The 25067-nt window shown below is 35.9% G+C and overlaps 1 protein-coding gene across 4 annotated transcripts in view; it reads right to left on the bottom strand.

Annotated features, from left to right (window-relative positions):
- The window catches only part of LOC121423276 (inactive rhomboid protein 2-like), a 72608-nt gene that overhangs the window by 32631 nt on the left and 14910 nt on the right, over positions 1-25067 (bottom strand). For 3 of the 4 annotated variants that reach the window (XM_041618609.1, XM_041618607.1, XM_041618605.1), the window contains exons 2-3: positions 15757-15950; positions 72-256 (exon numbers count right to left, since the gene is read on the bottom strand). In XM_041618609.1, coding sequence (XP_041474543.1) covers positions 72-256; positions 15757-15950 — 379 coding nt within the window. Of the gene's footprint in view, positions 1-71; positions 257-15756; positions 15951-23289; positions 23394-25067 lie in introns of those variants that run through there. The other variant, XM_041618608.1, reaches the window with a different exon arrangement.

The raw sequence follows: 25067 nt of genomic DNA on the forward strand, positions 1-25067 counted from the left end.
ATCAACAGTTTCCAGTGATACTGCTACTGCAACTTCTGCAAGCACCAGAATCACCATTACCTTTCACTCACCTTGACTGAATGTCTTATAAGCTCCCATCCCATCTTTGCCACTGACTGCCTCTTGCTGCGTTGCCTGATCAGCCTCTGTGATCTTTGCTTCTGGAGGATGCTGCTGGTCGCCGTGCCAGTACTCAGCTGAGATGGGAGCGGACCACGAGGACTGTCGTACTCGTCCCTCAACCTCCCAGGCCTCGCTGTCATGAGAACAATAACGAAAAAGGCATTAAGAGCAATAAAACATCAAGGAAAAAACATGAAAATATAATTAAGCATAAAGAAAGAAACAAAGCATAAGGTAATAAGTATTCATTAAAACCAGATGGTAATAATAAAAAATTTAAGATTCCCAAACTTCCATAACATCAAAATTTGAAAAGAGTAAGCCATTCAAACAAAAATGCACCGGAGTTTGAAAGAGATCTACTAATACAATTACAGGATCTAAGTAGGTAACAGCGGTTTCATAAAATTATTTTTACCAAATCATTGAATATTACATTTTAAAAAAAGAATTATTCCTTCATACATATTCAAAATGAGATGCATCTTCTTTGATATTTTTATAATTCACAGTCAAAATCATATTTGAAAATGATATAAATCATGAATAAATAGATGATTACAGACCAATGCAATACACTGAGCAGAGCATCAAATTGCTATCCTCCTTTAAAGAATTGTCCTACAAAAATAAATGTTCACTTGTGTCTCAAGTTTACCTGACTTGTTACACTATATATAATTGTCAAGGCAATTTTATATTGATTACTTCATACCCCGCCCCCACCCCTTTCTCCTTCCTCACTCCTCCCCCAATGGCTGAAATGTTAGATTATCTCAAAGACAACCATAATATCAGATTTTTTTTACATTATTTCAAATCAGTTTCAGATCAATAATCTCTTTAAAGTTTAAAATAGGTCTTACCTCATCCCATATCAAATCCATTATTCAAAATCCAATAATAATATTCCAAATATATAATCCAAACAACAGAAAACGCACCACACAAAAAATCCTGTCTGCAAGAAATAAAATCAAATTTTTATCAACACACTCCTTCAAATCCAATGTCTAATAAAATGATGAATTAAGAGAAACAAATATTTCCTCTAACTTGAAGTGGACTGAGGTAGCTTCACTAAAGAAAAAGTTTGAATTCCGTTGCGACTTCAGTATTCTGAATGAATGCATTCTCCTTTGCTTTTTAAAATAATCCCCTGCATAATGGTCTCTAGAAATGTCTTCACCACCAAGGTTTAGTGTCATTATGCACTGGATTCGCAAATACCCTCTGGTTGCTACAAGCTCTTTGCTTCATTATACTCCCCTTCAACCAAAGACACCCAGAGAAGCAGGAGATTTTCCTCTGCGGAGCGGCACGGCACTTTCCCATCGTCACCATTACCCCTTGTCACCTGCAACACATTCCACGAATCATTTATTGATCTTCCTCAATAAACTCCTGATTCCTCTAATCCAAATAGCCCGCTGAAAGGCAATCGGGCTGCAACATGCACACGCAACGACGGGGATAGACGTTCCAAGCAAGAGGGAGGGTGGTGAGGGCTAAGAAACATTCTTGCTCAATCTCCGCTACCCTCCTGGCTCCCTAAAATTGTCTGCTTTCCATATCTCCACGAAGATGGACGAGTTGAGATCATGTTTTTATGCACTTCTTCAGAAGAAAATATGATATGGAGAAAAGAAACCTGACTGTGCAAACACTCTCCACATCAGCAGAGCCGAGAGTAATGAAATTATTGGCGAGCATCCGCACAAAGTAAATTTCCAGAGTTCAGAGGGGGGAGACGGAGAGAGACAGAGAAAGAGACTGGGAGACAGGAAGAAGGAGAGGTTATCACTTTTACCAGGGACAGTCCGACGACGAACGCCAACTTCAAAAGCCCTCTTGCACAAATATGTGGTGTGCCTACAGAGTAACAAGGGAATGCAAATGAAAGAAAACCTCTCACCCCTTAGCATAATCACAACAGCAGATACCAAGATCATACAATGACCCACAGGAGATAATTTTTGAAACATAAACTTGAACAAACATGACTCTGCACGTCTTTCTTTGACATTGACAGGGTGATCAGCACTTTCGAGGCCTATGCATACCTGTCCAATTGCAGATATTGTCAAATGAAAGTTGCAACTTGCAAGTGGAACTTAGTTAAATGGGTTCATTGGACTAAGAACATTCCTAAAAATACATTTATACAGTTATCAAAATACATCATGATAAACGAACTTGATTGAATTTTTCACTGATAGGTCTATGTGATGAAAAGAATATTGAGTCAAATCATTAGATGGTCTTTTTCAATGGTATTTTCATGATCATGTATAGCAATTCTTTCTTATACTTTGTTTGCATCTTTTCTACTCCTTTTACTTCTAAGACACTTACATGTACCCATTCTTAAAAAATATGATTAACAGTTGAGGCCAAAAGTTTACATACACCCATGGAATTCAGTGAAATTTTTTCACTTACCAAACATCATAAAATTTACCAACATCATAGAAAATACTACCATCATGACAAATTTGGTATCAAATGAAAGAGTATCAAGGCAGCTCTTTCCCATGATAGGGATGACGTTGGGATTTCAGGTGGAATTTTCTTTGAATTTTTTTTTTATTTTACTGTGTGTTATTATATTTTCAAACATTGTTTCACAGAAATAAAGAAATGTCAAATCTATATATGATTTTCTATCATAAATGTATGTCACCACTGAACTAAAAAGTGTAAACTGAAATGTATGTGTTGAGAATTAACTAGCAAAAATATGAAATGTTTTTGTGAAGTTTTTATTTTTAATTTGTCTAAAATATGAAGGTCTGTCTTGGGGGAAAAATGACACAAAAATGTTTTTCAGCTCATGATGACAAAGTGATGTGATTAAAGGGCATGACAGTATACTCATTTGTTTGATATCAAATTTGTCATGATAGCACAAATATTTTACCAGATACAGTAAATTTTATGATGTTTGGCAAGTGTCAACTTTTCTTTGAATTCCTGATGGGTGTATATAAACTTCTGGTCTCAACTGTATATCTGCTTATTCCCGAAATGATCTATCTATTTTTGTCGCAGCCTATATGAGGAAACAATCATGTTTGTATATATACTACAATCTTAACTGTTTTTCATGTAAGTGTATGCATTAATATGACACATTTAAAAAGCTAGGAACTGTAGGCTACATTTTTGTAAAGTATCAGAAAAGTATTAAAGAGAAATTCCAGTAGTTGCAGTAAAACACTGATTTCATGAGAAAGTCTGTAAAACAAGGCTCAATTGTCAGTATATCATCGAGGATCTAGATCTGGTACAATTACATTAACTGAACTTTGTAAAATCTTGAAATCTACACTGAAAAATGTTCACACCGAAGAACCCCAAAACAGATAAGTGCACGTGGGACAATGTATAATTATTGCTTAGAGCGTCGGGCCTGACGCCCTACCCGAATCCTGTGCTTATTTGCTGATTTCTCAGCAATTACACAATTTCTTCCAGAATCCTTTGGCACATGCGTTTTATTTATACAAACAGACACTTTGGTGGTCATTTCATTGGATTCTGTACGAACTCATTTTGATATCGTTACCAAAACTAGCATTTACCTTTAATTAGGAATTGAATGAATTTGTCAACATAAATATCCCATAATGCCAGTGCTTACATTAATTAGTTCAGCAAAAATCACATTCCCCAGAATATTCAGTGAACATGGAATGATTTGAAGCACAAGGCTTGATCATAATGGAAAAAAAAGACATGGTTTCTCCCCCCCCCCCTTGATATATCATGCAAGTATCTGAATAGATTGCCACAAGACAGCAAGAGAGCTCACTCTATATGCAAATCACAATATTTTCATACTGAAAGATTTATCACCGTGGCGACTGATCGGAGTATTCTGGGAGCATAGTCAAGAATAACTATTAAGAAAAACATGCATCTTACTTAAACCCATCTTGGACTACTACTAGGATGAGCAAATATAATTAACTTTAACTGTCTGGAAGAGAAAGATTTTTTTTCAATAAATATTTTTTTTCCCTAATTCAGTGTATTTGATACTTCATGAAATATTATTTAATTAGCTGTGGAAATTTCAATAACTTCCTGATGACGGATTATACTAACAACAAGATTAATCAAATTGTCATTTTCAATTTAGGATCTGTAAACAGGTAATTATTCACATAAATGTTACAAAAATAGGAATTTCATTGAATGAAACATTCAGTTTATTACTATTACTATTCTATGTGGAATTCAAACTTTGGAACATGTTTCATACACAATGCTGATATTATGAAATTATTACAGCGAAGCTCACATGCATAATAAAACCAGGGAGTTAAAGCAATCTACATGTTCATGAACACTGTGTGTCTTGTATTCCCTCTTTCAGAAAAAAAAACTTGGGGTCTTGTCACAAAGCTATGGGGAAAATTTTACCTCGGGCGAAAATCAGATCTTCCCAGCCCTACCCCGGCAACCACTGTTTTTCTTTAGCACTCCCGTTTAATAAGTCAACCCCAATTTCTGTTCAAGTCCTTTTTCCTTTTCATGCTTGGATTACGTAAAGACTGCTGGCGTTTAACGTCATCGGAAGGCTTTGACGCTGCTTGTGAGAGCCTACATCTAATTCCTTCACCTGTATGTACATTCATGCAAGTTCCCCATAAATTACTTCGATACTTTTGAAAGAAATTTCACTCAGTAATAATTTGTAAAGTGTTAAGGTCTTTGCATAGGTATTTCTAGTCCAATTTAATCTTTCTGTCATAAAATTCAAGCTTACCAATACACTGTAAATTGAAACAAGGCCATTTTCAATCAGTTGATAATATTCAAAATGGTATTTAGACAACTTCTTGAAAGTCAGTGAAACACTTACCCACATGTATTATCATGATTGTACATAAGTACTGCAATTCATTTCAAACAGGTTTTAATTTTCAGAATCTTATGAAATCGTATGGTGGCATTTTCAGTGTGAATACTTGAAGAACTCCATGACCTATTCGCAAGTACACAGGTTCACAACTTCACACTCTTTATTTCCTACTTTGTATTGAGAATTTGTCTCTCTAAGCACCTCTCTATTTACCACTCTGATTATTGATTTTACTTGACGTTATTTGGCAAAGTAAAATGACAAGTAGTGCTAAAGTGTACTCAATATACCTCTACACTCAATAATAGTTTTGGAAACACAAGGAAAATAGAACTCCTTATTCACCAGTTTCTTTATGCAGAAAAATATTTGTCATGATAAAGACTTCTATCATCAAGGCATATAATATGTTCATCGGTTTCAAATTACAATGAAAAAGATATATAGGCCTGAAATGATAAAGAAGCCAGGGTGCAACCTTGTGCAACATACATTTGAAAAAAATGGAAGTGCCCACTCAAGCAAACATATTTCAAATATGTTTGCCAGAGTGGGCACTTGCCTCTACAGAAAAACAAGTGGAATGCCTCTGGCCGTCTCACCTGCATCACGCGGTTCAATATAGCAGCAGTGCTGACTTTGAATACTACTCTAACTCGCACAAGATGTTCAGTGATACATGGTTACTCTTATGTCCACTTTTTATGAACTAGACCAATAAACTTACAGAGATATGATGGTTATTCAACAAAAAAATCCAACATGGCCAAAGTTCATTGACCTTACATGACCTTTGACCTTGATCATGTGACCTGAAACTTGAACAGGATGTTCAGTGATACTTGATTACTCTTATGTACAAGTTTCATGAATCAGATCCATAAACTTTTAAAGTTATGACATCATTTCAAAAACTTAACCTCAGGTTAAGATTTGATGTTGACGCCGCCGCCGCCGTCGGAAAAGCGGCGCCTCTAGTCTCACTTTGCTTCGCAGGTGAGACAAAAATTATGTTGCACTTGAATAATTGATAGTTTTAGTTACATTAATGATTTTTTAAATTGAGTTATTGTTCAACAAATTTAGAACACACAAAGACCAGTCGTTAAAAGATGTCTAATTGTTTTCACTTTTAATAGAGATAACTTTTTCTTTTTCTCAATTCCATATTATATTATAAATGATGTGCACTTACAAATACTGGCATGGTACTTAAAAATGAAAACAAACAAATCATGTTCAGTTTCTGTCATGTCAATGACTGTGTGAAAAAAAATAGACAACTGTAGGCCTACTCTGAAAATTTGTGCATGTCTGAATTAAGCAATTTTTTCCTTTTTTTTACTTTGCTTGAACTTACTTGCCTAACCTAACTTTCACTCCTGCGAGCTCTCATACCCCTTTCATAAACCCACCCTCTAATTATTCGCCAAAGAGTAATGCCGATAATTCAATAAAAATTGCATTCACAAACTCCGAAAATAATCCGCACTATTTTTACGAGCACCCGACCTGAAAAAGGCGGATAATTGCCATGGCAACTGCACACACCCCCTCCGATGGGGTTGTGTTGGAAAACAGTGCCCTTGTGACCGCACCATGGCAATTATCTGCATTACTATGGAATGCGTTCATAAAGTCAAAATCTTGTCCCGATGCCGCTATTATGCGGATAATTGAAGCATCAAAATAATGCGGATAACTCTGGTCCCGCATCGATTTTACGACCGGATGCGGATATTATCTGCATAATTGGGTTTATGAAAGGGGCATCAGTATCTCAAGTACCTCACACACTGGGATTGGGCGGAAAGGAAGGGGTGAATCCATATTGCTGACCCAGATCATCAGTTTCTGGGATACAAACCTTTCAACAAAATCCAACAACTCAAGCTGAAGCAAGACGTGTGGTATATTTACCGGCACAACTTCCCCTTGGAAATAATTCCTAAAAGTAATATCCATTAATCCATTAGAGAGCTAATGTCATTGCAGAATAATTTGAAACTTCAACTGAAAAGACCAGAAGCTGTACGGGGGAAAGATGCAAACAAGTCAACTCTAAAAGCTGAAGGTTCCAGCTTGACACACGTGTGCCAATACTAAGTACACAAACTGGGTAATACAATAACCAATGGGGGTAGACAAGCACTGGCATGATTCTTGTTTTCAGCCCCCCCACATCTCTCTCTCTATTGGAAGAAGTAAAGAATACAGGTGAGCATAGATAGCCCCTGCTAGGTTTATTGTGTCTGTAAAATGCTGAGATGAAGGTTATTGTTTCTAGAGGTAATGTACAAAAGGCCGAGGCTCTAGTCAGGTTGTTTTGGTTGATCTTCCACCTGCTCTCATATTTCATATTTTGAAAGGATTTGATAGGGTTTAAAGGCAGTGTGACATGATGCATGCACTATATGTACGTGATATGCAAATGAGAGATAAATGGTGCCACACAATAAAGGCGGGCTGCACCATCCTAAGTTTATTCAATCTCAAGATTTTAGCCCAATAGGCCCTCTTCGCGATTAAAATCGAGTTCCAAGAAACCTCGTCTCCACCATCGCAAGAAGAGCGATTCCTGCTCGAGTGAGGCATCGATGCATTATGGTCTGACGCCATGAATAAATAATCCCGAGTACGTATGCACTTACGAATTAGCAAGATATTTCATGAAATAGGGCACTATTTTGCAAATAATCCCAAGTTGACTTGGGATTGCAATCTCAAGATTAATCCTACGAACGACCGCAATAATTGCGTCTCCATTGCAAATCATCTCGATTGTTTCGATCGGGATAATTTGCCAGATCAGAAATAGCGCGCTAATTTGAAAACTCGGGATGGTGCAGACGGCCCTATAGTTTTAAAATCTTGACTTTGTATTTGATCATAAGGCATGAGGAAGCTCTTGGTGACTGAATCATAATTGTCATTACAATAGAAATTCTATATTCATAAACTTAATAACAAAACCATTTTGTAAACTCAAAGAAAAAGAAATCTCATTTCACATATAATTTAAATTAAATGTTCAATGCTTTCCTAGTGTGCAGGTTGCTAGTGTAACTTTCATCTATTCATCCAATATCCCAATAACATTTTTGGGGGGTACATTTGACCTTCTTGACTCTTAAAAGAATAAAATTGTCACATTCTTGACTCCTCCTAAGGATAGAGACCTACCTACCTACCTGGACATGGTGTGATATCAAAATTATATGGTTACCTCAAATAACTCCGGTTCTGACTCCATGCTAATTGAATACCACCTCATCAAATCTGGATCCCTCCACCAAAATCACAATTCAAAGTTCAAATGAGACATAAATTGGTGTTGTGACGATACAACTCCTTAAAACATGATCTGGGACAGAGTACCATTCCCATTTCAATTCAAGCTAGCGTAGTAAAACACTGACCAAGGAAGTGGGAGTTCCAGGGTGGACTTCCCTGCACTGACTGTTGTAAATGTTGAAACCTGATAAAACCAGATTCCTGTCATTATCAGGTAGTATTCTATTCAAACTTTCTGGTTTACGAGCCAACATCTGCTAATGTTTAATAAGATAATAAGGTGACAATTAGTCACAATGTTTACACACCAAAAACAATGTTCAATGCACTAGAACTCTCTTTTCAAAACATCAAAATGATATTCCATCTTATCCCGACATGGTCAGCTTTGTGGCAATTAATCTTCAAACACAGTATCAAGAAAAATCGTGAAATGGTGCAATATCACAATCAGCAATATTTTTTTTTATTTGACTTTGATATTATTTCCTCATTTCAATAATAAATGGTATGCAAGATCAAGTTCTGATTTCAAAACAAATTCAGGTGTTCTCCATTCAGACCTTGCAGTTAGAAATCATATATTCAGTACAAGGTCCAGGAAGTGTTCACACTTAGATTTAAGCTCCAACTATTCTGGAAGGAATTAGCCTTGAAGGCATACTACAAGTAGACCCATCAAGGGCAATCCATACAAAACCATGTTCACATTATATATTACCAACATGTACTGACATTTCAATATTTTTTCCCAATCACCACAGTGCTGGAGGACAAAGAAAATGGGGAAATGTGAACGTCTCCAACAGGGGGACAAAGTTTAATCTACCTGGTAAATCCCATTGTTTCATCATCATCCTTTCAGAGACAACATTGACCAATTGTAAGGTATTTGTGTTTATTTCATGTCCAGACAGGAAATGGATCATCAATGATATTGCCTCAATGTCAAAGTCCTAGATTAATAAAGGTGGGGTTGCCATGGCAATCAGACAGTTAGGAATGCCAACTTTCATGTATATTTTTCTATTCATGTTACATTTGTTGTGTCAGTGCAGGAACGCCCTTAGCACCAAACTTATGCAAATTGCATGTGCGCAGAAAAGCCCTTAGAAGCGTGCATAAGGTCATTGCGCAAGGTGTTTCTGCACTGGTAAGGTGTGCGGAAGTGTGGTGCAAAGGGTGTTCCTTTAACAACACAACTTTTTCCCCCAAGAACTCAGATAATCTGTATGAAATTTACTCCAAATTACTATACTATTATTGCTGCAATTTTTTTCCACAATTTATTGAAATGTTAGTTGTATTACTATTTGTTGGACAATTCAAAGAAGAATCTTTTTAGAATATATTTTTGGCACATCCCAGAATAGGATACTCTGTAACTGACAGAATATTGAAGCAACAGAAAGTTCATTGATCTCGTGTGCAGAATCAATATCACATTCAAAAATTCAAGAACATCTTGCGGCTAACTACTGTTTTATGATATTTATGTTTGTTTCCATAATTTTTTTTTTATTGGGGGGCTTACTATATTCAATTCTAAACAATTATTCATTTCCCTTTTATATTCTATTTTTTTAATAATATATGACAACTAATCGCTAGAGGGTATTCATTTGTCTCGCAACAAGGAAATTTGTGATGCGAACCATCCGACAGCACAATACCCCCTTACCTGGCAGTGCACGCCGACCCGATCGTTCCCGGCCCCAAACGAGGGACCGCTCAGCTAGTCAACCCCCGCCCACGGGAAACTAGCGAGCCCGCCAATTTTTTGGTCTCATTTGCATATTGCCGACCCATGGCGTATTTGCATATACCCCCGGCTTATTTACATAACTCCTGACCAATCGCACAACGGATCAGTGCCCACCTATTGTTCTCGCGTTCGTGCGTACGGTCCTGGAGATTAGTATAAATAGAGTACGATATCAGACAATTTTCGTCACTTGATAAAGAGTTGCAGCGGCACTCGAAAGCTCGTGAACTTGTAAGCTAGTGAACACTTTTTGTGAGAGTGATCACGAATTTCCTAGAAAGCCAGTGAACACTTTTTGCGAGAGTGATCACAAATTTCCTTGTTGACCATAGTAGATTGCGAGACAAATGAATACCCTCTAGCGATTATTTCAATCCGCAATAATGAACCTATTTAGTAATATGACAACTAATTTGTAAATATATGCTTGATGTATAGTGTATAGTCTATACGTTATAACATTAGTTTGAAGCTAACATGAATCTGACTTTTATCTTCTTTTACAAGGAATGTGCATAAGGAATATCCAGGAAAATAATATTGTCAGCATCTCTGACTGAACCCAAATAGTAATAGGGAATATTCTCGGCCATATCCTATGCACGAATGTAGAAAATTGGCACTGAATCTGTAGGGCATATGAATTGAATATACTTATATTAATTATCACATAAAAGTTAACTGAAATTTCATCAAAATTAGATGAAACGAAATTAAAGAACTACAAAGAGGGCAATATTCACCAATTTACAATATTGAGTGATGCATAACAACTGAAATAGAGGAGCGGACCCGGGGGGTGGGGGTGTGCCGCGGGCGAGACAAAAAACGGGGGCCTTGGAGCGGGCTTATTGTAAAAAGGAGGGTCCTCGGAACGGGCTTCGGAACGACAAATGTTTGTGAAAACGGGGGTCTTTGGAACGGATCGCCAGCGTGTGAGTGCTTATGCATCCCTATGGAATGGTCATGCGTGCATGATGCAGCTAGCGCGGCCTCCGCCGGGGGCCTCTGCGGCCGCTTTTCACCAAAATTGCAGCTCATTCAATGCGATCGGAGCGGTGTAACGAAAAATATGCGAAGCTTTGGAGCGGATTTCTCTCTTCTTTTTCTCGATAAGAAGAAAATGCTATGCCTTGGGGCGGCTTTCTTTATTCTTTTTCTCAAAAGGCAAAAATGCTATGCCTTGGAACGGAAATTTGAGTGTGAAAATGGGGGTCCCCTCCGCGGCACATACCCACTATGCATTATTAACTGAGTACCCCCCCCCCCCGGGGAGCGGATCAAGTATTTTTAAATATTCATCAGCAATTCATAATGAATGCGATTATGAAACATTGACAAACCTTACATAAAAAGTATATTTGTCCTGTAGATTTTAAAACATCAAGAAACTCTCTAGATGGAAAGCTACATGTACCTCAATGAGAAAAAACTTCTTTAAATATTCTAAGATACTATACAGACATCCATCTTCTTGACATTTATGTTTGAAACAATATTCCAAGTCTGATATTGAAGAAAAAGAGAAACAAGATAAGCCTTGCATTAAAGACTGAATAAATGACAAAAGAATTACGCTTTAAGCTTAAGAAAAGATTTCTGCACATCCATTATAAGACAAAGAGTAGTTGAAATCCAAAAAGCTTCCATCATGTCCATGATTTTAAAGGAACTCTGGATTCTCAAAAATGGCATTCACACGCAGCAGAAATTGAAACTTCATTATAATATTTATATAAAAAATTTTCATCATTTTTCTTTTTTGCATTTGTGGACAGAATATTTTGGAGACCATTGCAGTCATGGTTGCAATCCAATTCAAAGTTCTTCTTGCATTTTGTTGTTAAGAGTAACTAGCCAAGCACTGTCTGTGAATCCTCTCGCAAATCAAGAATTAATTTTCTTTTGCATGATATACAGCACATGCTGTACATGTATATCCATCCAGCTCTTTGAACCTATCAAGGTCATTCTCCTGTCATGCAAATTTTCAGCACTTCTTCATTTTGATTTCTAATGATTTTTTTTCCTGTGTGTTAATAATACAAAAGAAAATCAAAATTTGAATTTCATCTTAACTTGTGTATGAATGCCCCTAATAAGTAGGTGCTACTCTTTTCCATTAAATTGAACAAAAGTGAATAAAACCTGTGAGTTAAACCTGAATAAACACTGAATGAACAATTGAGAAAACAAAAATTTTCAGAAAGAGAAAAAGACAGAGACAAGACAAAATATAAAACAAATGTTTGTTTGTTCTTCTTCAGATAAATATATCTGCACTTCTCATCCACCATACTACGAAAATATGAGGACGGGTGAAAGGATTAATTAAAGTATTAATGAAGCAACATGCTATACAGGCTGGTAAATGGTAACTATATTGAAAATTTGAAATAAAAATCAGAATACCACTCTGATATCCACAATTCAAGTTTGAAGATGATAATATTTAAATAGCAGCTCGATTTTAGTTATAAAGTAAAAAGCAATTTCCAAAATATACCAAGACCTATATCATCTTTGACTTAACAAATCCCAAAACCAATTGAATTATCATCACAAGATACATGCATATAATGAGCATAGTTTGAACTTTGAAGTTAATCCTTCAAATGGATTTTAAGTCAATCCAAGATCACATCCACAGACAGATGAATCAGACCTAAACTCATCCACATTTACAGAGGGTGGAGACAATCCTGGGAGGTATCAAAATCAAAACACTCTCCATCCACGTTGATTTTGTAAAAGCACAAGTCAATTATTATTCTAATGGTTATATATGGAGGCCAAAAATATCAAATTCAAGTGTGACAATATAGGATACCAATTGGAACCAGTTGAAATCACTTGAAACCAGTTGAAACCAGTCAAGACCGATTACATTTATCTCTGAAAGGGTGGTGCAATGCTTCATCTCAAGATTCTAAGAAATGAATGTATCATGGCATTTTCCTTTTTACACCTTTCAAACTTTTATGATCCTATCTCATGAGTTATGACATAAATGTTTTTTTGCTGCATGGATCACTCACCGACTTTCTCTATTCTAATGTTATTACAAGAATTTGGTCTCTATTTAAAGAAGAAATGAACAAAAATGTTGAGAATACCAATCTCCAATAAAAAAACATTTTCATCCATCATATGTGTTTCACCTCTATGAATTATAAATTGTATACAGTTGAAATTAAACATAGACAGAACATATACAAAAGAAAGAAAACTACCAGTTTCTCCAAATTTTCTGTATCAAGAATAAGAACTGCTTGCAAATAATCTCAGGCAATTTAAATGTAAATGGATAGGTTTATTTTTAAGGTCATGGCTTATTGTACAACAAAAGTTATGGGATAAGAGAAGAGCTCTGGAAGTTGATAAAAACACTGTAGAAAAGTAAATCACAAGTTCCATTTTAAGAGAAATACTCCCACCCCAAATCTTAGGAAAATGACTTGAAAGCTATAAAAAAACAAGCAATATTTTTCAAATTTGAAAAGGCTGTTACCATGGCACTGCAGATTCCAATATATCAACAAGTACGTCATGCACATTAAAGTGCAGGCACCAAATTCAAGGGGAAAAATGAAAATGAAAAATGTTTGCAAACAACTTTTAAAGGTTACTCCTACAAATATTTCAAATTTATAAACACAGTAAAATGCAACTCCCAACCTTTTGAAATACCAATAAACAAAATACTCATGAATGGGTATCAAAACATACCAAACAACTCCCCCCCCCCCCCCATAAGAAAATAAGATTAAAGGGGTGGTCCAGGCTGGAAATATTCATAGCTTAATAAATAGAGTAGAATTCACTGAGCAAAAGGCCGAAAATTTCGTCAAAATCGGACAACAAATAGCAAAGTTATTGAATTTTAAAGTTTAGTAATATTTTGTAAAAACAGTCGTCATGAATATTCATTAGGTGGGCTGATGATGTCACATCTCCACTTGTTCTTTTGTATTTTATTATATGAAATTAGGTTTATTCAAATTTTTTCCTCCAAGAACTAGAAAAATTGGATTGACAACTGATTTAGTGCATTAGATATTTATTGCTGCAACTTATTTCATTATAAGGGAGACATTTTATTCACACAAGTATGAAATAATGAAAAAATTTGATTTTATGTAATAACATAAGAAAACGGAAAGTGGAGATGTGACATCATCAGCTCGCCTAATGAATATTCATGACGACTGTTTTCACAAAATATTGCTAAACTTTAAACTTCAATAACTTTATTATTTGTTATCTGATTTTGATGAAATTTTCAGTGTTTTGCTCAGTGAGTTCTACTCTGTGTATTAAGCTATAAATATTTTCAGCCTGGACCATCCCTGTAAGTGTGTCTGTGCTTAATGCTATTTTCCAAAAATGATAATTTATTTCTAAATGTATATTCTGCTATTCCAAAATAGACTTTGCACCTGTGTGACAATCCTGTCTCAATAAAGCAACAGATTAGGTTTCCCAACTGGCATGGGTAATTCATTTCACCGAAAGAATCAAGATTAAAGGTATTGTTTAACTTTGTGAGCAGCTGATTTAAAAAATTCTCAAACCAAGATGAAACATGTGTACAGGTGCATGTATTAGAACTAATAAACCCTGAAAACAATCATTATTGAGATTGAAAAGCTAAAACTACAAGGCAAACCCTGATTTTGCAAATAGGTGTCTTATAGACACTTAAATAGTACACATAAGTGAATGGGATGAAATTAAGATGGTGTTTCCGGTCACTTTATATTTCAATTTTTGAAGCACTAAATAATTATTTTCGAATGCAATTTTTTCTGGGCTTCATTTTTGTAACATATTACAGACACAGGTGACAAGTGTGACCTTCTAGCTCAGTTTTTTTAAAAGTCAAACCAATGTTAACATGAAGGAGCTAAGAAACAACCCGAACACACTGATATATACTATTCAGAATCTATCAAAGGAGAATAGCACATACAGTGTAATTGTAATTCCTTTGGACTCATCATCTGATTTTAATGAAATAGAAACTGTTTCAAAAAAATTATTTACAGAAGACTGCAGATCTTTCTTTATTTCATGATTTTCATCACAAGATGTATCCTCAAAGGAAGAACCAAGAATGTAGTTCATGATTCAGGCAGTAGAGGGCGGCAATCACATTTTAAGTGATAACCAAATTCAGTATTTGTCCTAAGCTCTTGCTCTGACTCTTTCTCACTCGTTTTCATCAACTACCCCCACACTAACATTCACACACATATACACCCTCACTCCTCTCCATTCATTTCAATCTCTCTCATAAAGTCTTGTAGGGAAGCCTTTACTGCATCCAAAAGGGATTGACAAACATAAGGCTGGCAAACTGTCAACCCTTATTTTTAAACAAATATTGCCCAAATATCCACATATTCATATTGTTAATGTTATTTTGTTATACTCTCATACCATGAGAGGGGGTCAATAGAATAAATCTTATTTCATCATATCTTATATTATAAAAAAATGAATATTGCATTTTTGCCTATGCTATTACATTATTTCACACATTTAATGTTTAAATAATTCCTTTCTATCAATTAAACAACAAAAAATATAACATTTCAATTTGCCAATACAAAGAAAATATGATCATTCTTTAGCTCCCCAAAATCAATCCCAACTTAAGGTGCCAATGCATATTATGCTCATTACACAGATTTCCACTTACCTAGGGGATCTACAATGTTGGGAAGAGGCACCCCGAATGGGTCCTCTGCCGATAGAGGTGCAGGTTCACATTCTCGTTTGATGCCAAAGTGACGCCTACTAAGGTACCGTGATTGCCGCCTACGCCATTTCGCTTGGTCTTCCTCGCAGTTGTCTCCCACACCAAAGAAGTTGGCAGTCTGCGACACCAGCCGACTGTGAGCGGAAAAGAAAGATTGACTGTTTAGTCACAATTTGTATTTTATCGACTTCATTTTCTGTATTGTATATTAAGTTGTCCAATGTTCAGTGAGTGTAATTTCTGACAGATATGTGCCTCATAACGTAAATTGAACTTGTTATACAAGGGCTGAAATATTGTAGACTAATTATTGTTTAATATGGATTTCTGCATGTAACATTAACATAGTAAACTATCATGAGTTTTGGAATAGAAGTTTTATAGAAGTTTTAAACCTGACTGTACAGTGTACAATTCAAGTTTAGGATGATTGTTGATATTTTGCTTGTATAATACCAGAGAGGTAATTATTCATCGCTATGATTTTTTACTCTTTAGCCATGTTATCACCCTACACCACCTTGGCGGCAAAGAAAATGTATGTTTAACTTAATACATAAAACACTCTTGTCTAATTTTAGCATTCCTGCGGAGTCAAACCAATATCACATTATGCAAAGTTGCCTCACGACAACTGTCACATTGACTGATCACTTCTTAAAGACTTCATGAAACCACTCCTCAACCCAAATATAGGCTGTCAATGAACGATGCAGTTTCCTCCTATCTCAGCGGCAGGAGCAAATCAATTAATCCTCTCAATTACATTCCCAATGCTAAATCTGGATAGCGAAGAAACTTTGCTAGGGCAGGGAGGTAGACTGCTAATTAATGTCTTGGGCATGGCCTTGCTTGACACTGGCACATGCGGGTAATTTGATTACATCCCGTAATTGTGTAAGCATTGTAATAGATGGAATTCCCTTCAGGCCCAATGAAGTATTGGATTATTGATAATACTTTAAATGTAAAATAAGCTCAAAAAATTATTTTTAATAAAGTTTCAGAAGCATTCATCGATGGCAATGACAGCAACTCTTCTTGCGATAACTAACCCACAACGACTAATAATGATAATTCATGACATGCACACAGCTAATCACACATCTCTTAGGAAATAAAGATCCTCAAATTGGCAAACCTTTGAGAGATCTGACATGAACTTCTAGAGAGGTAGATATTTGATTGTGTAGTTTAAAATTCATTTTTTTAAATTTATTGTACTTTTTCAGTAGAGCAGTTGTAGTAGGAGGAGGAAAAAATACCTTTGTCATTCACATTATGTCCATCAAATTTTCATGGTTCCAAAATAAGATATACACATGAATATATTCAAAAATGTACGAAAAACTGCATGCCTTACACTCAGCTTTCCTTAATGTGATACAATAATGTATGAAGTACATACATGTATGTACACAGTACATACTGAAATTCCAACATTGTATTCGCTGAGTGCAAAACTGCAACTGATTTTTACAAACATCATGATAACACACTCATTTTCTAGAGCACTATCAAATGCACTCACTTGCCATATTGTCCAATTTACACAATTTGTTGATTTTGGTAAAGTTTATTTCTTGTTACAGTGTTTTGTTCCAAGTCACTCAAGTGTGGCTATAAATTCAGTATGACAATATATACGGCAAGTGAGGGGATATATCAAAGCTTTGAACTGTGCTAAAGCTTTGCTTGAATGCTTTCATGGTGAACCTCATGCAAATAAGTTGCTCATTATATACAACAGCAACAATGGACATAATAACATAATTTGGAAACCTATTTCAATGATAATGCACAGAACAATTAAGATGGATAAAGGAATTAATTGAAATTCAAGTGACATTGAATTGAAAAAAAATTGAATATAAAGTAATCTACACTTCTACAGTAGATGTGGAATCACTCTTAGTTTGTTTAATTAAATCTAAGATTCTTTTTTACCAATCATGATAAATCCACAACCACTTCTGGATTTGTTCATCCACACAGTCAAACAAAGCACTGGCAGTGGATAAGGTTTTGATACTTGAAGAAATGATTTATTTTGAGATTGTCATCACAGCTGAAACTTTTTTCGAGACAATGTGTTTTTTGTGTGTGCGAGGGTGAGGGTCTGTGTGTGTGTGTTTCGGGGGGGGGGAGGGGTTGCTGCTGTTTCTCTAATTATTTTGGAGTAAGCCTTTCACTCACTCCATTGTGTTTGGGACCTTCCTGGCTCTTGTGCAAACTCTTGATTTAACAGTTCCCACATTTGCCTCTATTCAATCAGCCAGACACCACAAGAGGTGGTTTCAGACCGCCTCGAAGTTCGTCAAATCCAGGTATTCTCTGATCGGGAAATTTACCCCGATCAGAAAATACCAGGTATTTTGGTAATCTGAAAGCAAACTACGCGTAGTTCCCCAAAAGAAAATACCCGCTAAATAGTAGGTACCTGGCGAAATTACGAGAACTTTTGTGGGGATTTTTCCAAGGTCGCAGGTATTTTGGCGATGTGAAAGCAAATTACGGGAACTTTTAGCCCAGCGTGTCGTTGGGCGCGGCGGCGTGGGTGGCTGCTGGGCTAGTGAATTTGAATCTCGCGCCTTGCCTGCTTATCAGACCATACTGAGCATGCTCGTAACTTCAGGAACTTATCCCGAAGGGTACGTTTCAGGGCGGTGTGAATGCAGGAATGGGTATTTTTTAGCCAAAAAAAGTTCTCGTAATTTAACAGGGATTCTTGTGATCGAGGCGGTTTGAAACCACCTCTATGAGTAAGGGTTCAGTCAGTGTCATTCCATTCAGGTCAAATTTATATCATTTACCAACAAATTCAATCTGCAGAGTATCAATCAGTTAGGTGCCAGAAGGGCATGAACCCATGTCATTTAATGCAAGATAATGTCTTTCTGGTACTGAACAGGTAATCCTACGCAGAGTGACTCAACTCTTATGCTTGGGAGTTTCATAGCCACTTGGTCTAATTTCCAGTTTGTTAAACACTGCAATAGCTAAGGGTACTTGATTTAATATCAGTTTCATGTAAATATCATTTGATATATCATTTGAATTTACTCATTTGTTGAATGATAAAATAATGTAAGTGCCACTTAGACAAATCATTTTTCACCCATTTTGTCTTAAGACTAGATCATCTAGTACTAAAGATATAATCTAAAGAGATGTTAGACCAAGTAGGGTTTTAGCAAAATATGAATATCCTTATATTGGGAACCAGATAAAATTGGCATAGCCTAAAAATGCATAAAATCTTAACTGGCTAAGTCACAACTACATCAAATGCTTAAGCATGCTAGGCAAAGTAGTTTAGTCTCATTGTTCATTGGTAAATTATAATTTAAGTTAATATTCTTTTGGGTTAACTTTCTTGCCGGATGATAACTTGATTAAAATACCATTTCGTCATTTTTTTTGGTCTTTTTTTGTCTAACATGTTGCAGTCTAGTATAAGATATAAAAGTATGAAATGTTAGACCAAACGGGCTTTTAACAAAATATGAATAGCCTTATCGGGAACCAGATGATACGGGCAAAGCCTGATATGGGTATGAACTGGCGATGAAGTGCAATGACGAGGTCTACTAGCCAAACTAGCCAAAAATAAAATGGGATGAAATCATGGGGATGGGGCTAAACAAGCAGTGACCTCAGGGAATCACACCAAGTGACAGTTCAAAAGCAATATCCTTTCAGTGACTCAAACCGTTGTGGTTTATGTTGGATGTATTTTGGTATATCCTGTCAAAGAATGTAATGATGAATAAATATTATAAATAACTAGGGGAGTATTTCACAACACAAGTAATCAGTGATTTTCACTCACAAATCTTTTGGAAACTTCTATAATTCTAGCACCTGATTGGCTGAAAAAAAACTTAGTCAGTGTAAATCACTGACTCTTCATGAAATGATCCTCAGGTGATCTCTGTCTAGGTCAAGAGGGGAATCTAAGGGTGTGTTTATGCTTACATTGTGAGGACAGAATCAGTGTTTTCAAACGTCGATTCAAAATGCCGATCGTAAACGTGGTTCTGGGGGTGCTGTTTATGCTTAACTTTTCAGAGGCGAAATCACGATCTCCAGCAGGCTTCGCATCGTAATTGTCATTTTGAGCAGGATAGCGAGGTCAGACTGGGCGCGACTTTTTTCGAAAGTTTTTTTTTGAGTGTTGTTATCACGTGGAGATAATATGCAACTGTATTTGCCTGCGGATTTTCATCTTACCGGAAGCATGTACCAAATGACGTCATTTAAACAAGTTTACAATCGTGGTTCTGTTTATACTTCCCCAGAAAGCCTGATTCTGGTCAAACAACGTTTACAAACGCACCTTTTTGTGAGTTTACGATCTGCGTTTTGGAACAGCATTTAAATGAAAGTAAGCAAGGACGCAACCGTGTTTTGGACTAATCACGTTTGAGATTTGATGAGTGGTCATCCCAACTTCCTATCGAGACAAAAATATCAGCTGACTAGGTTATGTAATAGGTAGGCCTAAATGTTCAAGAACAGTAAAGTAAAAGGACTGTTCAAGCAGATCTCCACTCTTGTGACAGCTTAGACCATCTTATTATCAACATGAGCTCCATATTTCGTGAGGTAGCCACAAGTATTAATTTCACTTGGTAATTCTGAACAGTGATTTTTTTAATACACGCATCTGATTACAGCACTTACAATAGTTTTTACGTTTCATTGTCAAATTTAAGTAACAATCCATTATTCTGTCACTCTAAACAATCATTGTGTAGCAATGATAGGCCACTGATATGAAGGGATAATCTTGTACCATGTCTTTAGAGAAAAGGCTGATTGTGTACCTTCAGGACAAACAATGCAACAAAATTGGCAACCGTTTCTCCTATTGGCTTCCAATTCAGTCACCCTTACAAAAGATAATGGCTCTTGAAGAATACAATTAGGCAGGACCCCACCCCCTTTTGGTGTTATCATCAGATGTGATTCAATTTGAAATTTATGTTGAGTAATCTTAAGTTTTGTTATATATATGATAATAATAATTATACACAAATATTCAATGTTCATAAGTGTGATCATTCTGAATATTACATAAGCATGCAAGTTGAATAGACTACTTCAAGTAGCATTGAATGTAATATTTGAATGGTCCCACTAATGACAAAATATTGAATATTTGTTTTATAAAACACTTGTAGGCATTGTAGGCATAGTCCAACAGACAACAAATAACTTAAATAGAGGGGAATAGGACTGAGCTGCATGTAAATCTGCTCAGGCCTTTCTTTTATTTTGCTGATTTTTATACCTGCACATGGTGAATGCAGCGGACTGATGCGCTGTCAAGGATCTATGTATATGTTGTATAATAATAATTATACTTCCTTCTATAGTACCTAACACTTAATTAGAAGTCTCTAAGTGCTCTACAGGTCACCACGTTTCAAAGAATAAATTCCTGCCAGGTATCCATTCACCTCACCTGGATTAAGAGCAGCACAATGTGGATCAATATCTTGCTGAAAAAATTACACCGTAGCTGGGATTCGAACCCCACAACCCTCTGTTTAATGTTGGGAGAGTATCCAATGGGCCATAACGCTTGAAGTTTCTTTATACACAGCAATTTACAAATCCATCAAGAAGTTAGAGCAACTTATTATCACTCACCCGTTGTTACACAAATCCAGTTTATGACAATGCAGAAAAGCTTAATAAGATTGAATTATCCCACCTGGCTGGGAAATACACTTAGTCTGGGAGTGATCTAATTTGTAGCCGATATCAGTTCAATTGGTTCAGAACATAACAGAGGCCCATTTCATAAAGAGTTACAACTATAAATTTGCTACTATAGTAAATACTGTGGTAACAAGGCTTAGCAGCCAAGTACAATCAAGGTTGACATAGAAGATACCGTTTAATACGATATTGTTACCATTCATCTTGCTGTAAAGATTTATGCCATTTGCTCAACTTTTCTTATTTAAGTATATTTCATAACATATGTTCTTGTGCTATACTTTTTTTGAAGTGCTTTCTAGTCCTTGATCATAAGTGGGAAATACTGCGACCATATGGGTAAATCCATGATATATGGGACATCCCTTTTATTTTTCAAACAGCTTTATCTTAAACCCTTGTTCTCAAAGTTTATTGCATTCTAGGGCTTTCATTTACCACCTTGATTTTGTTCTGTTATGTTTCTGTTTACCAATACTAGTGTCAGAACAGCACATAAATGGTATATTTGGGACATTTGAATGGGAAAGTAATTCTAGGTATATAGTTTATCTTCAATAATTTCGGACTAACATTAAACTTTCTGGATATATTCATAATAAAAAATAAATATTTATAATTCCATCTTTCAAATGCCCCAAGACAAATCCAGCAATTAAAAAAAAATCTCCTGAGTTTTTTTGGCTAACGAAATCACCAATTATCAAATTATAATAAAAGTATCAAACTAAGAAGAATATTCTTAATTTATGCATTTTATTTCATTTTATTTTCACATTTCAATATCTGAAATTCAAATACCTAAAATTTTTTATCAGGGCGACAACATTTAATGAACGCAATAGGCAAATCAAGACGGTGCTCAAATTGGCTTTTTTGAAAGGAAATCTATGCTTTTGATCTCAAAATGAGATCTTTCTTGGCCAAGATAGGAAGGTTACGGATGGGTCATCCAAGAGCAGTTGCCTTTGAACGAGCCAGACATCTTATCCGATTAGTTGTGAGCTTTTTAATATAAGTCGTTTGCTAACAGTGAAGGGAAATGTCAAAATAAAGATGGCTGCCAAAGAGCCAACACATCAAACTCCACTGATGCTACTTAACATTACAGGTCATGTTGTATGAACTCTCATCATAAATTAATTACTTCTTCTACAGTGGTAACTACACAAAAATCAAGGTTACCATGGCAACTACAATATTTGCAGAGTGATACCCTAACATGATGGATTAAAGGAAGTGCTCCTTCTTCTTTCAACTTGAGCCTATGCAGTGAAAAAAAATTTCATCAATTTTTTTTGTTCAAATAAACAAATGCCTACAATACTTGTAAATTGTCATAGATTCTTCAAACAAATAATCATTGCAAATCATCAACATTTCAGACTGGAAAAGGGGGAAATGCGCAATGTATAGCAAAAGGGTTTTTGACACGTATTTCAGGACTTGGAATACATGTGCAGGGGCAAGTTTCTTAAAGGGAAATTTACAAATATGGCAACTTTACCACAAATAGCAACTACCACTGTAGGACTAAACAGCCAGTCAAAATCAAGGTTTCCATGTTATGCACAACATAGTTCTACATTTTTATGTAACAGGGCCTCTGATATTAAAAAAAAAATTTTAGTGTCATGTGTCGCGTGGAATCTCCTCTTTCAGAAGGGAGATCCATAGAGATTAGCCATATCATAACCATATCCCCATTTAGTACCACAGCTGTGAATCATGCTTATACATTACCTCCGAGATCTTTCCCTAGGATTAGTAAGATACTTCATGACGTGACTGACGCTTTAAAATTGAATTCTCCAATTCAGTAACGTTCTAACAGCACTTTACATCCTTATATAAAACCAATCAATGAATATATCCACAAGATCATCAAATATACAATTTCAGAAGATTACGCGCACTGTCACATCCTTGTTGCAAGTAATCCTAATTATTTGTCCCAATCTCCCTGTCTTGTAATGGAATCAGAACAGAAACTTTATTTTATTAGAAGAAAATGATAAATTGATTTCAGGTTTCAAAGGAACTGACGGAATTCCAAAGTAATCCATACTCGGTTCATCGTAAAAGTTCCTCTAAAATGAAGTTAAGATCCACCATTCCACTGAGTATCATGTAATACGGCGTCATGTAAGTAAAACGTTCTACTAGGCTATATAAATGTGACCTTCATCAGATGATCAAAAACAACAACTGTTACTATCCACAAGAACTTGCTCTAAAACAATGGCACTATATGTCACAAAGTTGTAGAATGCATTGCCAACGCTCCTTTAGTATCAATGTTGAGTACTTTCTGCGCCTTTCCCCGTTTCGGTCCTTGCGAGTTCAAAGCGGGTTTGACGTGTTCTCAGACGTTCCTGTGAGTCTACCTCAGGATATGATGGCTAGAACAAGGTATAGTTCTTAACCGCAGACCCTTTTGACTCAGAGTACTTAACTGTGTCTGATCTGTGATACTAAAACATCTGTGCAGTCTTCTGCATGAAAAGGGTCATCCATCACAGCTGCTCTTGACATAGTCAGGAAGCAACAGTTAGGCTAGGCTACAGACTTTAAGCAAAGATGATTCAGTGTCAATTTTAAGTCTGTGCGTAGAGACTACATAAGCCGAGTCACAGGAAGCACTGTAAGACTACTGTGAAGGGGTAAAGACACAGGCCTTCAAGGGAAGGGGGCAACTTGCGATGGGTAACGACGACGAGAAGGGTAGATTTTCAACTGCATGATCATTTCCAATTCAAAATTAAAATAGGATACATCGGCTTACAATAATTCAATATAAATGTATCAAATGTATCACGACATAAATTATAATTTCCATGTGTAATATTGCCTGCTTTCTGAACTTCTTAAATGCATGGCAAAGGTGTGCATAAATAAAATCATCAATTTCACTAATGAATATGTAACAGGGCCCCAATGACAAGCTCTGACACTTCGCTCGTTTTTTAGTTTCTTCAAAAATTTGGATTTGTCCTCCCCCCCGAATTTTTTTTGCATACAGTCTTGTGCTTAAGTTTTAACCCAAGATACCCTTTCGGAAAAAAAATGATGGTATTTCCAATCAGTCATAGCATCATGATCGCAGCATACTCCTGAAATCCAAAATGGCAGATAGGCGAAAGTCGTCAACTGCTCGAAAAGATGTCCAAAAAGTCCTAAAATTATCAATAAAATCTCATTCAACCCCAAAATAATGTGAAAGGTGAGGATGTATTCATGTTATGTTTCTTTTAATAGTTTTTGTATTTGTATCCCTCTGATTACAATAGATTTTGAAGCGTTGTAAGTACTGCACGAGCATTTCGACATCATTAACTCGTTGCATATTTTTTTCTATGTAAACGGAATCGTCACTTTTTCAAGTACACAAAGTCTATGGGGAAACAAAATTTCTGTTTTCAGACATGCTTAAATGTAATTTTTTGAAATGGAAAATCACTGTCCCTATATACTAAACATGTCTTTTGAAGGAGCATTGAATCATTCTCCCACACTCGTTT

This window comes from Lytechinus variegatus, chromosome 10 (genome assembly GCF_018143015.1).
Source record: "Lytechinus variegatus isolate NC3 chromosome 10, Lvar_3.0, whole genome shotgun sequence".
Taxonomy (NCBI): Eukaryota; Metazoa; Echinodermata; class Echinoidea; order Temnopleuroida; family Toxopneustidae; genus Lytechinus; species Lytechinus variegatus.